The sequence below is a fragment of the Stomoxys calcitrans genome, chromosome 5 (assembly GCF_963082655.1).
Source record: "Stomoxys calcitrans chromosome 5, idStoCalc2.1, whole genome shotgun sequence".
NCBI classification, from domain to species: domain Eukaryota; kingdom Metazoa; phylum Arthropoda; class Insecta; order Diptera; family Muscidae; genus Stomoxys; species Stomoxys calcitrans.
This window is the reverse complement of record NC_081556.1, coordinates 160,588,168-160,605,695: the sequence shown is the minus strand read 5'-3', so window position 1 is coordinate 160,605,695 and position 17,528 is coordinate 160,588,168. Positions and strand designations below refer to the sequence as shown.

Sequence of the window (17,528 nt, the reverse complement as noted above, 5' to 3'; positions counted from 1 at the left end):
AAACAAAGGTCTAAAACAGTACCATTATCATCAGCCAAGGATCTCTTGAAGGTATGTGCACCATTATTAAAGCAAATAAAGCCAGCATTGTCAGTTAGCTGCTGCAGGATCCGACCTTTAGGCATGGTGACACTGTCACCCCAAGCCAGGCATCTCGCATTAAAGTCACCAAGCAGTACAACATCATTCAAAGTCTCCAGGTAGTTCAAAAGAGTCGACATCTCAAGCTCGAAAGCAGGAACCGATATAGACGGAGGACAATAAACAGCACAAAAGACAAAGTTCTTCTTTAAGTTCAGAGTTTTGACAATCACAATATCCAAGTCAGTAACAAAGTCTAAAGTTTTAAAACTAATATATTTTCTTAGGCCAATGGCCACGCCTCCGTAGCCATCACCACGTCTCTTTTCCGCCAGGTTAAAGTTAAAAATTTTATTATTCTTGTTAACGTCCTCATGAGAAAAAGTCTCACATAAGCAGCAAATATCAAAACCATCCTTGTTTAGCAAATATTCTAATGTAGCTTTGTTCTTCTTCAGCGATTGCACATTATACTGTAATATTTTGATTGTCATTGTTACTGGCCGTAGAAATCAACTGAACATCATTACTAATTCCAACTTTATTAACACGCTCTGAAAAATGCCTGACAGCCACCAGGCCCGCATCACTGCCCACTTGCGTAAAATGATCCCGCATAAATTTCAACAGCTCTTGCATGATCTTCTCCAGCTCACTCACCCTGCTATAGCCAGGGTACTGGTATACTGGCTGAGAGGGAGACACCTCATCAAACATTCTCGGATGTATCTGCGCGCCCTGCGCCACAGCCACCTCCTTACGCGCGTTAGAAACCTTCTTCGCAACCGCATTATACGCCCACGGTGTCAAAATCCTGTTAGACTCTCTGACTCTATCTCTAACATTCCTTCCTCCTCCTTGCATCTGCGGGAAATCCTCATTGTCCATCAGCTCCTCAAATCTATTAGTTCTTACTTGTCCAAACGAATCCAAAACCTCCGACCTCGACATCTTGTTCTCAGCCATCAACTTGTTGATCCTTGTCTCTTTCTGCCAAACTTGGCACACATCTCTGTTAGACGCCAGATGGCCAGTCTTCCTACAGAGCACACACCTGATGATCTCACAGTCTCCTCCGCATTGATCGCCCTCTACGCCACATTTCAGACATCTTCTGCTGGACTTACAGCCCATCTCCAAATGCCCAAGCCTTCCACACTTCCTGCATTGCCTTACACTCGGATAGAACGTATGCACCATTGTTCTCGTATAATTCACCTTCACATCTCTTGGGAGTGCACCCCCACTAAAACCAACCTTCACCGACCCAGTAGGAATCATCCTTGTTCTATCATCCAAATCTCTTCTAGTGAACCTCTGTACAGACATCAATTTAAGAGGAGAATCCTCTATTGCTAAGCATCTTCTTACATCAGCAGCAATTTCGTCCTCAGTAATCGACAGAGGTACATCCCTGAGCACACCAAAAGTTTCCACAAAATTACGTGGAATGAACGCCTTCAAATTTCTCTCAGCCAATCTCTTGTTACTAACAAACTTGTTGGCTGCCACCGCAGTAAAGAACTTAATCTTATACATTGTGCGCCCCACATCCTTAATCTCATCAATGCCATCACTAGCAGAAATAATATCTTTAATTTTCTCGTACAGATATAGACCATTTCTTCTTCTCGTATTTCTAATTTCATCAGACTTCGATGTATCGACAAGGACAGCAAAGTCACCAACATGCCCCTCATTATAAGTAATTATCACATTCTCCTCTGTTCTTCTTCTCTTATTCTGCATCTCATCTTCCCCCTCCCGTCCTCTAGATACCCCGTTACCTGTTTTAGCGGCATCCATCCTTCTACTTCCAGTCGCAGCACTCACACCAGCACACATCTCACCACTCATACCACTAGCAACATTGCTTTCCAATATCTTGTCGCAGCTCGCACCAACACTTCCAATACTCCCAACGGTACATTCAATAGCAGCACCCTCAGCAATCATTTCACTTGCACACGCTTCATCCATATTTTCCTCAAGCATTCTCCTATTGACATCATACGATTTCTCCTTAGTCTTAATCAACTTGAAATTATCAGACACCACATGCGCCAAAATGAGCGGCTTAGCCGCCATGGCGCTTTCTTTCTTCTTCACTCCCAACGACAGCTTCCTGGATTCACACCACTCCAGCAGAAGCCTCCACCAACAGCCACACCACAGACCAAAATCCTCCAAAAGCCACTCAGCACCGCAAAATCAAGCTTCCAGAACAAAAGACACCAGCACGAAAAAGTACAAACGTGTGTGTATGTATGTGTGTATATGCAGTTGAAACAGTAATATTCGCAAAGACCAAAAAAAGCGATGTACACTCACTGACAGCCAAATACGTAAATGATTTTTTTATCTTGATATTTTCATTTCTATTTATGAAAATACCAGTGCCGCTTCTTGTTTTGTAACAGTTGATGTAGGGATGCCATATCAGAAAGGTAGAACAGGGTTGTTTGTGAACGGCCAGGGTCTGGCAAACTATCACTTTCAAGAGAGGGGTTGCCATGAGAGAGTCAGAATTTGGGATTTTTCGAGAGAGAAATGTTTTCTGCCCTTTTTTTTACTGATAGGTGACTTCTTTGAGGGAACGTAAGCGTGCCCATTTTCTTTTTCTTTTGGACTCTGACACAACTCACACCATTTAGCTCCACCGACATTGGAGTGTTTAAACAAGAAGTTAGAAGGAAAATATTGAATTAGCTAAGTGTGCTAAAAAAGTTAATAATTTTTTTTTATATTAACTAATTTTGGAGATAATTTGTCTTGGTATTTGGAGTTTAGAAAGGTAAGAAAGTTCACCGTGCTAGTTATCGTGTCTAATTTAAGGATTACAATTCAAATGGCCATGTGCAAAAACAAATTGTTGTAAATTTTATAAGAATGTTTAAATAATTGCTAGTTATAAGCAATAAAAAAAAAAAAAAAAAAAAGAAAAATATTATTATTTATGTCGTTATCTACACGAAAAATAACGTTCATTAAATTGTGTAATATATTTTTACAATAAAGTAGCAATATGAATATTCCAACTTCATTTCAATGTAAATGACTGTTCACGTGTAACGCGGAGTAAGGCATGGTATTTTTTTTTTTTGAGACACCATGACCATGGTCATTAGAATTTGTACCAGCCTTTAAGGATTTGTAGTTTTTTTTATATCTATGTTTTTCAATTGGCACAGGGATAACTTAGGTGCGCCCTCTCCATTTTGGCCGACGCACGTGTTTTTCTCTGGTCGGTACAGTACGACCCGGTCAGCCAGTGACACCAAGTTGCTACATAGCTAGTGCGACCAGCTGCTATTGTAGGTCGCATTCATTGAGTCCAGAGCTGGAGGTTGTATTTTGTAAACGAAATCTAGCTGAAACAGTAAGAAAGAAAAGTATACGTATATCTCCTTATATGAATGTGCTAATATCGCTTATCCCTGTGTGTTGTCCTAAATAACTTAACTAACTATGTGAAGAAAATTCGTACAAGACATTGATTGTAGTTAAATAGACTAAGTTTAAAAAGTTGAAGGAATAAAGTCCAAGAAAGGAAAAGAGAAAACATAAGTAAAGTAAATAGAACTCAAACCAAGTTTGCTTCAGGAGTGGTATTCAACACTAATACCATTTCTTTACCAAATTTGGCTCCGGAATTAATTTACAAATATAAAAATATATATATATATATACAAAAAAACTGAACTTGTAGTATTTAAAAAAAAAAGAGTAATTAGAAGAAGACTAAATATATTAATTAACGCACAGAAAAATAAATAAAAAAACATAATTTATTATATATTTGTATGTGTGTATGTATGTTTGTGTGTGCACTATATATATGTACATTATACATATATATATTCATAAATATATGCGCATGTTAATATATATAAATAAAAAAAAAATAGAAATATAGAATAGTAGAAAAGGAAAGAAATGTAATTAAATTTGATTTAATATTTAAATTTGAAAATTCGTTGCAAGTTGGAGAGAAAGAAAAAGAAAAAAAAATTAAAAAGATCATAATTACTATTTTTTTTTTTTTGGTTATAATTAATTAATTAAATATGCTATTATAACTATGTAAATATACACATAAAAAATATAAATAGAAACAACAATCAATATATGCATATATTAAAAAAAAAAAAAGAAAGAAAAACCTACTTATAAACATACTGCTAGATCTACCAGAGCCAAAATTATATAAATTTATATATATTATAATGAACATAACTTGTAAACTATTTCCTTAAGCCTAATTAAAATATTTAATTAATTAAAACAAATGTAAATTTATAACTAATTACCTTTTGTTTATAATAAATCTATTGCCTATTATGTAGCTCAATAAGAAAAACAAAATGTGTTAGTTATTGATATCAGGCTGGAAATGTAACGGTCGTAAAATTTGAAATGGCGGTTTAAACAATTCAGGGGTATTTTCGTGAAGTAACCGGCTAAGAAAATACCATGGATGACTAAGAAGTCATACGGGGTGGGTAGCCGTGAGGAACAACAACACCATGTTCCTTAGGATTCGAACCTATTTGGACCAAGATCAAAGGCAATGTCGTTGTATATCCGTTTCCGTTTTGTTTTGATTTCAGTCTTATTTTTGGCCGTTGTAATCATATGGCACATCATATAAATTTAAAGTGTCAACCCACAGAGGACAAAGAATTCCCCCATCCGGCGAGCTAAGCCGCAGCAGAGAACACCGTGCCATTCCGTCCTCGATTAAAAAAGGGTTCGTGACAGTTTCAGTGGTTTGCTTTTCTTTATTTATTTGAGAAAACTGTATAAAATAGAGAAAAAAATAAGTGCAGGTAAAGAAACTTTTAATTGCTGTCAAATTTCGCTCCCAAAACAATTAAAAATTTCAGCGGCCATTCTGAAAGCAGAATAGTACACCAACCCTTACTACTCAAAAAGTCTTTTGCAGTCCGTAAATTATAGAAATTCTTTTATTAAAATTGTTCATTGCATTGAGGATGTCAACTTGTTCTCTTTTTATATTCATTCTTTGCTTACGTTTTGTCCTACATATATAGGCTGGTACTACGTTCTTTTTTGGGGAAAATTTTCCTAAATTGTTCTTTCGGTGGTTTGACAAGGTTACTACATTTAATTTTTTTAAGTGTCTTTGTTGTACGCAAACATATACACACACTCACACAAATTTCACACAAAGTTGTGCAAATGAGACCACATTTAATTGTTTCGCCATGCGTGTTTGTTTTCGTAAGTGACCTAACCTTCAACCAGGATTCACTAATAGAAGGTTAGGTCATCTTCTATTAGTGAAACCTGGTTGAAGGTTAGGTCACTTACGGAAACATAAAGTGGATAGGCCCCATAAACATCATTAACAATGTTAAATCCGCCGATTGAAAATGTAATCAAATAGCAGAAAACCTAAATAAAGAATGAATGTAAAAAAGAGAAAAAATTTACATCCTCAATGACAAGTGACCCGAGGCGGATTTAAAATAGTGGTCTCACGCGAACAGTCGGCCGGGTTTGATGGTATTAAGATGACAGATTTTTGTTTGCATTATCTTTTTTGTTTACTCCTTTCTCGCATATTCTGGTTGTTGTACAAATCAGACCATCTTTAATTGTGACCTAACCTTCTATTAGTGAATCCTGAATGTCAAATACTGCCAAAAATTAAAAAATCTTATATCGGCTGATTGCGTGGTTTGACATTTTCCGGTTATTCCTGGCGTAATCAAGAATATGCACAAATTTTTACGGAAAGTCGTTCGTTTTTTAGTAAAAGAGAGTGTGAGAGCGAGAAACATTTGGAGTTTTTTTTTGTGGAATAATTTCCGAAAATCATTTTTTCGGTGGTTTTACAAGGTTACCATATTTGATTTTTTTGAGTTTCTTTTTTCAAAATGTTGCGAGTGAGTGTGTGCGTCGTACTGAAATTCATGTATGTTGTTGTTATTTCTACCAAAACCCACCCCTTCGTAATTAGTAAATAATAAAACACAAAACAATTTAAAAAGTATATTTTTAATTTAATTAAAAATATTTATATTAAATATTTAATTTAATTAAAAGTTAAATAAGAACAACTTTTCAAAAACCTTTGGCAGCATCTTCCACTTTTATCCAAATATTGTTGTTGTAATTGAAAGACCTAAAGAATGTGTTCTTTCACAAACCTTATTATTTCGTACAGATTGATTGAGTTGCTTGTTGTAAAAGAGATATTTTTCTTTTGATTATTTAATTTTAAAAAATACTTTGTTATTTTTGCATCCACAAACACTTTATTTTTTTCACCCAGAGTAAATACATGTCAGGATTCACTAAAACCATGTTTTTACAAGAGCTCAAATCCACTTGATTTGAGATTATCTCCAAAGCCCGTTTCCAGTAAGATATATGTTTTATTTGTCAACAGTGATGAGTTTGGCAGCGATTTTATTGCGATTAGCATATTTATTGTGTTTAGCATATATAAGTGATGCCAAAAAATCCCAATAATAACCGATATTCAATTTAAACGCATTGTTGCATTTGAATTTGGAAGGAGATTGAAAATGTATGGGAAACCTGGTTGCAAAACACGAGATTTCCGAAATCTCGTCGCAAATCTAGCTTTTCTCCAAGTGGAAACATTGTATAACACTAGCAAACACTCAGTTAAAATTAGAAGTTTGGCGATTGCGTAAGAAAATGAATTGTTGCACAGCGGTTGTGGTTTTGCTCTCAATGGGTGTCAAGTTATTACGATACGAACACGAATATAGTACCGGCCTTAAGTACGCAAACACAGTTTTATTTTATGCATCAATCGGTAAACAAAACACAGATGTAATTATCAGGACGATAAGTCACTAAAGGCTTTTTCACACTACATGTTATTATCTTATGACAGGTCACTTTTTATGTACAACATATTTTATTGTGTTTGTCAAAATTGCCAATTAACATACGATTCATAATTTTTGTTAACACACTAGTATGTTATTTTTCTATGACCTAAAAAATGTGGGCAAAAGCTGATTTGTTGCTACAAATTGTTAAAAACCTCGTTAACACTGCTCTTTAAATCCGGATTTAATGGCTCTATCATCTGTTTTCCCTTTATAAAATCAGCTGACGAGAGCCTTAAATCCGGATTTAATGAGCGATGTAAACGGGGTTTAAGTTGCGAGAAAGCTGTTTATATCAGCTGTTTTTGTGAAAACAAAAACAGCTGATTTCTTTATGTTTTTGTCAGAAGGAATAGACCGCTCTAATCGAAGAAATAACAGTGATATTTTGAAAAGTGATTTTCATGTGTTACTTTTATTCGTATCACACAATAGGCCAAAACAGAACGAGCGTGCTGGGGACCGTTGAGTTGAAAAATGCAACTCTGCAAAGAAATGTCAAATAACCAAATGTTAAGTCATCATCATGATTGAATTAACAAGGCTGGGTCACTTGCACAATAACAACCAATCAACTAGATAACCCTGTGGTAATGGTAGCGCAAATTCTCACTATGTTGTCAAATTTCTGTACACATCCTAATTGACATTCTAGTTTTTATTTGCATTATCATGTGTAGAAGCCACAAGATCGAAAGATTTATGATAAAAAAGTGTAAATTATAAATTAAAATAATTGAAATGTTAAAAAAGGAACAAAATGTGAAAAAATGCTAAAATCCAACCAAGCATTTAGACAACTCCATCAGCTGGGTAAGTGCGCCAACCTTTTTAATTAAGCCATGGTCCTCATTATTTGCACAAATTATTACTTCTTTGCACAAATTATTACTTCTTTCATGTGTATAAGCCAGAAGATCAAAAGATTTATGATAAAAAAGTGTAAATTATAAATTAAAACAATTGAAATGTGAAAAAAAACAAAATGTGAAAAAAATTTTAAAATCCAAACCAAGCATTTGGACAATTCCATCAGCTGGGTAAGTGCGCCAACCTTCTTAATTAAACCATGGTCCTCATTAATATTGCGTTGCATTAAGTGGGTCCGTAAACGCAAAAATTTGCACAAATTATTACTGGATAATACAGCTGCTCAATGCTGCAAATTTCTGCTGGGAAAAAAACCTCCCGATATATGCAAGCTCTCAATTTTTGAGTACGCGAACACACTTATAAATAGTAAAAGAGACTAAAGGCTGTTCTTAAGGGCACAACAGAATGAGTGCCCTTAAGAAGAGCAGTGTTAACCTCGTTAACACTGCTCTTTAAATCCGGATTTAATGGCTCGATCATCTGTTTTCCCTTTATAAAATCAGCTGACGAGAGCCTTAAATCCGGATTTAATGAGCGATGTAAACGGGGTTTAAGTTGCGAGAAAGCTGTTTATATCAGCTGTTTTTGTGAAAACAAAAACGGGTTTTGGCTGCGTGTGTATATTAAAAAATGGCGCGAACTTGTAACATATAATAAATCAGAGTTGCACTAATCACTGATTTTAACAGATAGTTAACTCAATATTTTGGGTAACTGCCACTGCCTGCAAATGAATATATCTTGCAATTAATTACATTTGCAATTAAAATTGTACGAAATTTTCCTGATGCAGCGACATGTCGCTACTATTTTGCTCATAGAACTCTGTAGCACTCGAGATATATTTATTTACAGATTTTGTGATTTTGAGTTATTGTTATATGTATATGTTACTAGATCGCGCCATTTTTCGTTGCTTGTATGTGTATGTATGTCTTAACTATAATACACACACAACCAAAACTCGTTGACAGTGCACTAGGCGAGAAAAAATTGAACGCAGCTGTTAACGGTGCACTACCTGGTAATTATGTCATGGTACCACTTGTACGGAATGTGTTTGCATTATCTTCGTGACCATTTTTTATAGTTTTGACAGTTGTTCGTGTAAAAAGTCAAAGTCAATACTAGGCTTTACTCTCTTGCAAATTGTTACTGAAAAAGTAAGCGAATAGTCCTATTATTCATGATAAGCGAGACGTATTTTCATGGGAAGAAAATTAATAAAATTAATTAAATAAAAATTTAATTCTTACTTATAGTTCATCGTTTTGAAAAATTTGCAAATAATAAGTGAAGAACGTATAAATTTTAATGAGAAATGAGTAGTGATACATTGCGGGAGCAAACAAATAGTGCCATTCAATTGTTTGCATTACATTTGGAACAATTTATGCAAATTTCCCTCAAAGTGATTAAACAATTCTTTGCCGACTCTATATTTGTCAAGTCAATTGACTTTTCACCGCTCCAGAGCACTCTTCTGAACGTATTGCTGGTGCTTTTGCTATTTACAATCGTATTAATAGGCTATTCCTGGAAGGTATACGGAATAGTAATTACAGAGAAATTTGTACGACCAAGTGAGTATTCGAGAAATTAGTAAATAAAAAAAAAACTTCAATCTATTGTATTTCCTCGCGCTTCCTAATTTTTTACTTTTGTTTTTTAGCAAAAAATGTATTCGTAGTTTTGGGTATATTTATGAAATAGTTTACCATATTTTGGTAAATGGAAAGAAAACGCAGTTTAATGACCCCTGTGACTTTTACATCTTTTGAAACTTCGTTTGCTATAATTTTTTTCTACAAGTAATATATCTTGATATTTATAGCAAAATTTCACTCATCCGTTTTAGGTACTCTGAAAGAAATCGAAGAGCTTAAGTCTTCAGTGGATAAACTAAAGTTACCAAAAGAGCATTCGCCGAGGATTTAATTAAAATGTCAAAAATTAAACAGTTTTTTAAAAAAAAGAAAGAAGAGGCGGCTTTTAAGTTCAAACTGGGAGAAAGTAGTTTGGGCCATGGCCATTCGTTAAATTCATCTGACGCTGCTTCATCTTCACAGAAAAAGGAAAGAAGCTCTGAAAAATATGTTCCCCCAAAAAGGAAGGAGTTAAGTAATGAAGCCCGATCTGCCGCAGATGCAGCTTTATTACGAGTTCAAAAGAAGGACCCAAAAGTGCTTAACACCTCTTTAGCTGCAATAAAGGCTCAGGCCAAGAGAGAACTAGAGGCCGAAGCTGCCACAAAAAAAGGAGAGGCAAAATGCGAAAGCGAATCTAAATCTGAAATGATGTGCGATGGCGTATTTTACCGTTGCCCACTTGTAAGCGATGAAGTTTTGCCGAAGAAAGACTGGAAAATTAAAATCAAGGAATTCTTATACCAACAATTATCTACGAGTGAAGAAAAGGCGTTAACCTCATGTTTGATAATCCTTAATTGCAATACAAAGGATAAGGTGAGATTTTATGCAATTATTTGAATAGATAATTATTCACACATCTAATTTTAGGCCGATGATTGTGTTTTGACTTTAACCAAGTATCTTGAAAACATTATTAATCATCCCAATGAAGAAAAATACTGTTCGATAAGGATGTCAAATCGGTAAATTTTCAACATTTTGAATATACATATATTGCCAATGGATATACATACATATGTAATCAATGTACATTTTATAGAATATTTTCGGAAAAAGTACGCTACGTCGATGGTGCAATTGATTTTCTTAATGCTTGTGGTTTTCGTGAAATAGTATTAGATAATGAACCATTTCTTATTTGGTCAAAGGACAATATTGAGCAAGATTATGAATTGGCGTCATTATTAGAAGCATTAAAGAATGCCGAGCAAATTCACCTAGAATTGGACAGAAATTTGAAAGTGTTATTGCCTTCACAAGTTAAGAATGTATCTTTGCCAAATGACTTCTATCGTATTTCACCTGAAGAAATTAAACGTGAACAGCAACTACGAACAGAAGCTATAGAAAACACCCAGATATTGAAGACGAAAGCAATGCGAGAAAGGGAGGAGCATCGAACTCTAAGGATGTATAAATACGCATTAGTGAGAGTTAAATTTCCAAATGGGCTTTACCTCCAAGTACGCATACCGCCGTTGAACAATCAATTATTTTTTAATACTAATATACCTTTCTTTTTCTTGCAGGGTACTTTTAACGTCTATGAAAAACTTTCCGATGTTTTCGAATTTGTCCAGTCTTGTCTTAGCAACGAATCGATGGAATTTAATTTAGTAGCGTCCAGTGAAGGAAAATTCGCGGAGGAAGATTTGGACAAGAGTTTATTTGATCTAAGGTATGTATAAGAATTGGTGTGTACTAGGTTTTACTTTGCTTTCCACCCCTTGGAGCAACTTGTTAGTGTCACGCAAGATCATAAATTTTCATCATAGGTTTTCTAAAATAAAACCAAAGAAGTATTAATAATAACAATTTGTTTTTAAGGGAAAGTAAAAGTAAAAGCCATAATGTACTCGAGAGAAAATACCTGTCACTGTTAATACACATTTTTCTACTACAGGCTCATACCAAATGTTTTACTCCTTTTTACGGTGCCAGAGTTAAATTCACAAGATTGCAATTATTTGAAAGAAGATCTTTTGCTGTTGGTCCAAAATATGTAAATGTAGGCTCCTAGTCTTTAGTTGTGCTTTCTTCATATATATTTCATTGTTTTTTATGATACACAATATAAAAATACTAAGTATAAACTTGTGAATATTTATTTAAAGCCTATGTTTGTGAATATTTATTTACGGTATTTATAAGCATGCATTGACGTCGAGGGGGGTGTTAAAATTGTGCGAACCGACATATTGATCCAATCCTTAGACCAGTACCTTGTGGACCGGGTCCTTTGAGACTAGATAAACCATATGCTAAGGAATAGGTGGATAAATTTTGGGTTCCACGACATAAATATAAGGGACTAAATGGCACAAGGCACATCACAGGGGCATGGAGACTATTCTAGAAATCCGACCCATAGATATACAGATTAAGGGTGAGGCAGCCACTGCGCCTATGAGACTTAAGGAGGTGGGAGAATGGATAGAGGTTAAGAGCAGGTCATACCATCGTGGTATAATCGAGGCGACGATAGTAAATCTGGATGGAATAGAAGAGGTTTCCTATCGGATACCTACACTTGAGGTCGAGTGCGAGGCACTGCTGCCAGAGGCACAGTGTTGGATTGACTGTACTCTGGTGTTGCTATGTCGCTAGGTGCTGTGCCAGCAGTGGGTCACAAGCGTCGCCGTCGTCGGACTATGTGACCCCCCGACCTCTCCCGTACGGCAATTTATGCAACGACAGCATCCTAGCCCTACTATTGCCAGGCCAGTGCCGGGAAGTGTATCGTTCTTGCAGTTAAAATGCAATGGACTGCGTGGCAAGATTGATGAGATTGTAGATTTTATGAGTCGGAAGAGCATATCGGTCGCAGCGATCCAGGAGACAAAGCTGACTAACACCTGCAGCTTGCACAGTTGTCACGGCTACAATGTGCTACGTAAGGATCGCTCAAGGAATGGAGGTGGGGGATTGGCCTTCGTTATACACCATTCCGTGCAGTATAGACTTATCTCGCCTGCGCTTGACGCTAGTGACCCATACATGGAATGTATGGGGGTAGCAGTCAGGTCTGGTACTGCCGAGATAGAGATATACAACGTGTATATACCGCCGGTTGGTAGCTGTGTCCCGATTAATGGCCAGGCCTACAACCCCGACATAAGTGGGTTGCTATCTGGCCATGGTCGTCTGGTTCTGGGGGATTTTAATGCACATCACTCGTCATGGCATTCTCCCCTAGGTAACGACCAGCGTGGCATAGCTTTGGCAGAGCAGATATGTAGATAGCTCCACGTTTTGCACGGTGAACGAGGATGCCCCCACTAGGATTACGAGGAGGTGCAGCAGCTCGCCAGACGTCTCAATTGCATCCCCTGATCTCCTGAGTGACGTATCCTGGCAAGCCGTCATCTCTTTGGGGTCAGACCAGCTCCCCATAATCCTCACCATCGACCGACCACCCGACTTCATAACCTCTGAGCGCCGGACGTTCATCAATTACAAGAAGGCCAATTGGACTGGCTTCAGAGAGTATACCAATCGCCGCTGCAATGAACTGCCACCCCCCTCTGATGTGCTTGTGGCCGAGAGGAAATTCCGAGACATCATCAACGCAGCAGCCGCTCGCTTTATACCAGCCGGTCGAATACCGCAAGTGCGACCCAATTTCCCGGCGCAAGCAGTGGTACTCGCAGACGAGCGTGATGGGATTCGTGCTATGGACCCCGCTAACCCCAGAATCAGCGAGCTGAATCTGGAAATAAACAGGGTAGTCAACGAACATAAGCGGAATTTGTGGCTGGAACACTTGGAGCAATGTAACTTAGGCACCGGTGCAGGCAAACTGTGGGCCACTGTTAAGTCTCTTTCGAACCCCGGTAGACGGGACTACAGGACCTCAGTCACTTTTGGCGAGATAACCGTGACTGATCCGAAGAGATGCGCCAGGTTGTTCAACCGTCAATTTATTGTGCATCCCGAGAGAGACAGGGCAAGGAGGAGAGCCATTCGCCATATTCGTGGTCTCCGAGCCGATGAACAGCGTTCACAATTTACCGTGGGCGAAGTTACGAATGTCATCCGTGGCGCCAAATCTTGGGCCCCGACGGAATCTCTACATTGATGCTGAAGAATCTGGATTTACCTGGAGTTGAGTACCTTACCACTGTCCTTAACCTGTCATTGAACACTCTTATAGTTCCCGATGTCTGGAAAATGGGCAGAGTGATCCCGCTACTGAAGCCTGGTAAAGACCCGAGTTTGGGGGAGTCGTACAGACCGATCTCCCTTCTCTCACCAGTGGCTAAGACGCTAGAGGCATTACTCCTCCCGAGCCTCGTAGGAGAATTTCCATTCGCCGAGCATCAACACGGATTCCGGAGACTGCACAGCACAACAACAGCTTTGCATGCCATCACCACACACATTTGCCGTGGCTTCAATCAACCCAGGCCATGTGATAGGACGGTCCTCGTGGCTTTGGACCTATCGAAGGCATTCGACACGGTCAGCCATGCCAAATTATTTGAGGACATCGCCAACACGTCCCTCCAGCCAGGCCTGAAACGTTGGGTCGCGAATTATCTTTGTGGTCGCTAGTCATTTGTGAAATTAAGGGATAAGAAGTCAAAACACCGTAGAGTGAAACAGGGAGTTATATCTCCGGCTCTGTTTAACCTCTACCTATCCTCCATCCCACCTCCTCCAGACGGCATAGAGATCGTATCTTATGCGGACGATTGTACGATCATGGCATCAGGCCCCCCACTCATTGATGACATCTGCGATAGGTTGAACGTCTACCTCAACGAGCTTGCCTCATATTTCGCTGCAAGAAATCTGAAGATTTCCGCCACCAAATCTTCAGCCACACTGTTCACTACAAATACGCGTGAGGTGAATACTGAGTCGGAATGATTCCGACCATCAATTGTCCCAAAATACTTGGCGTCACATTTGACAGCTCCTACACTTTCTCCCCACATGCCACAGCAATCTGCAATAAAGTCAAAAGTAGAAACAAGGTCCTCAAGTCACTCGCTGGCGGCGCTTGGGGTGCAGACAAAGAAACCTTGTTGACCACGTACAAAGCAATTGGCCGGTCTGTGGTAAGTTATGCAGCGCCAGTGTGGTCACGTCAACTTTGTGACACGCAGTGGAATAATATTCAGATCTGTCAGAATGCCGCCCTCCGAACTGCGACGGGCTGTCTCCTCAGTTCTCATGTGGACCACCTCCATCAGGAGACAAAGATCCTACCAGTGCGAAGACATAATTACATGCTGTCTAAGCAATACCTTTTGGGCTGTTATCGCAGAAATCATTCAAATCATCATCTTGTGGATAGATACCCACCGCCCAGAAGCCTTAAGGTAGATCTACACGATCTAGAGCGTAAGGTCCAGCGCTACAAGAGAGAACCTCTAGATCAAGCGGCATATCAAGCGGGTCTGAACAACATTCATGCAGACACGGTAGCAGACGCGTTAATTGGCTACCGGGTGAATGTAGTCCTTACAGAACGACCGCCACCCATTGCACCCCAAGAAATCGACCTCCCCCGGCAACCCAGAGTGGTTCTGACTCAATTACGTTCCGGCAGATGCAGCCGCCTCAATTCCCACAGAGCTAGGATTTTATTTATTTATTTATTTCATTTCATGCAATGCGAAGCCATCAGGCCTATAAATAATCACACTATGCATAAGACGTACTTTTTCTAACATAAGTTAAAAAACTACTCAATTAAAAATAAAAAACTCAAAAACTTAGAAAATGGAAAAAAATTTTAACCTATTTAACACTTTCTGAATCTAGATAAAACTAAATAAAAAATAAAAAACAAATTACTAAAAATTATAAGCAGCAACTGATTAAAAAAAATCCTACTCAAAAAAGATCAACGTAATAAATTAAAAAATTGATTAAAGCATAATAAAAAAAGTAATACTTAAACCAAAATATACAAAAAAAAAAATCACAATAATAATTTTGGCTTTGAAAACAAATTATCAAGAATTATAAACAAAAGAGTTTGAAAAAAAAAAATAATTAAAAAAGATCACTTAACAAAAAAAAAAATTAAACAAAATGGAAAAAAATAAGTAATACTAAAATCAAAAAATAAATAAATTACTAATAATACGCACGATAAAAACATTCCGTTAAAGTTGTTGACAATTTGACACAAAAATTAAAAGCGCTGAAAGTGTAGACGAAGACGATTTGATAAAGATCTTGTTGACAAACTGAAATTCTTTAAATCCGTAGGCAAGGAGTTGTACAAACGTGCAACCCTTACAAAAAAAGTACTACTCAAAAAGTTATCTACTCTCTCGGAAGAACCAACTGATTAGTTCTGGTAGAATGACAAAAATTAAATTCATTAACAAGAAAAATTGGAGACCAACATTTCAAAAACTTAAAAAGAAACAAAAGCAAACGATAATTAACATACGACGGGAAATCACAACCGAGAAAACGACACACATAGGGAGTTATATGAACACGTCGACCTACACCGTAAACAAAACGAATCATATTGTTAAAAGCGACCTGAATACGATGCATGCTCCCTTGCGACGCACTGGAGTACACCTCCAGACAATATAAAATGGCCGGCAAAACTAATGCATGCGCCAAACGCTCCCTCACAAAGAGCGGTAAATATAAACTCGTGGTATACAGGCTTCTTAAAGAAAAGTTAACCTTAGACACCACGGAACTAACGTGCCGATCAAACCGAAGCCTGTCATCCAGCTGAACACCAAGACAATCAATGCTTTGCACAAATTCAATATCTACATTATTATATCTAACACTAACATGATTGTGACAGCCAGAAGATAAAAAAAGGGCTTTAGTTTTAGAAGCGTTAACACTGAACCTATTCTCCGCCATCCACTCACGTAACGACTCCATCGCAAAATTAATTTTCGTCTGAAAAACATTCAAAAATCGGTTATCACCATTAAAAAGCAATTGGATGTCATCAGCATATGCAAATGGAGTGCACCAACAATCCAGACGAGAAAAAACATCATTGACAAATAACACAAAAAGAAGTGGACCTAATACTGAACCCTGAGGAACACCGCTTCTTACAGAAAGAACACTACTACATTTACCATCAACACAAACAAACTGGCTCCTATCTGTAAGATACGAGCATAACAATGTACATGCACTGGTCGAAAACTTATAAACGGACTTTAATTTACTAAGAAGGCCATAATCCACTCTGTCAAATGCCTTTTCCAAATCTAAAGACAATAGCACGCAAAATCGTGATCCACCCATGTTTGACCGGATAGAATCTGTCAAACCCAATAACAATGAGGCTGTACTTCTACCTCGCCTAAATCCACACTGGGCATCACAAATAAAACAATTACTTTCCAAATAGCCAGACATTTGACATTTAATAACATGCTTGACAATCTTAGAACAAATAGGTAAAATAGAAATCGGACGGAACTCCTTCAGAGTGTGACAAGACTGTTTTTTCCCAACGGGCACAATTTTGGCTAATTTCCAATCGGACGGAAAAGAAGAAGTTAACAAAATAGAATTTACAAGATGTAACAGATGACAAGATACAAGAGGATAGACTTTCTTAAGAAATTTTAATGAGAAACCATCTACACCTGCTGCATTGGACTTAATGGCAGAAAAAGCCTTATCCAACTCCCACAACTCCACTCGTTGAAAAGCAAAACCACTATAGTCATACTCCCCGAGAGAACTACTTTTGGAGGCAAATTGGTTTTTATTAAAGGTCGTATTCAAATACTCCACATTCAAATCACAATCATACGACTTGCAACTGCCAAGTCCATTGGATTTTAACAACGACCATAACTGCTTTGTGCTTTTATTGCCCTCAAACTGCAGTACATTCGCTTCCCTTCTAACCTTTCTTATAACAGATTTGGCTTTATTCCTGGCTCTACAATAAATTCGCCACTTAACATTGGATCTATTCTCCAAGAAAGATTTAAAAGCCAAATCTCGAAGCGATAGATGATATGAAATGAGGGGATTGCTAAACCAATCCTCACTCCTAGCCCTTATC

The 17,528-nt window shown here is 37.7% G+C and overlaps 2 protein-coding genes across 2 annotated transcripts; both read left to right on the top strand.

Annotated features, from left to right (window-relative positions):
- Positions 1–9,022: 9,022 nt before the first annotated feature.
- LOC106090144 (uncharacterized) lies at positions 9,023–9,796 on the top strand. Its single transcript, XM_013256238.2, has 2 exons — positions 9,023–9,430; positions 9,706–9,796. The coding sequence occupies exons 1-2, from the start codon at positions 9,169–9,171 to the stop codon at positions 9,783–9,785; spliced, it is 342 nt and encodes a 113-aa protein (XP_013111692.1). The 5' UTR covers positions 9,023–9,168; the 3' UTR covers positions 9,786–9,796.
- Positions 9,791–11,592, top strand: LOC106090143 (UBX domain-containing protein 6). The gene is made up of 5 exons (XM_013256237.2): positions 9,791–10,312; positions 10,367–10,461; positions 10,539–10,962; positions 11,029–11,177; positions 11,403–11,592. Exons 1-5 carry the CDS (start codon positions 9,791–9,793, stop codon positions 11,503–11,505), a joined length of 1,293 nt encoding a protein of 430 aa, XP_013111691.2. The 3' UTR covers positions 11,506–11,592.
- Positions 11,593–17,528: the final 5,936 nt, after the last annotated feature.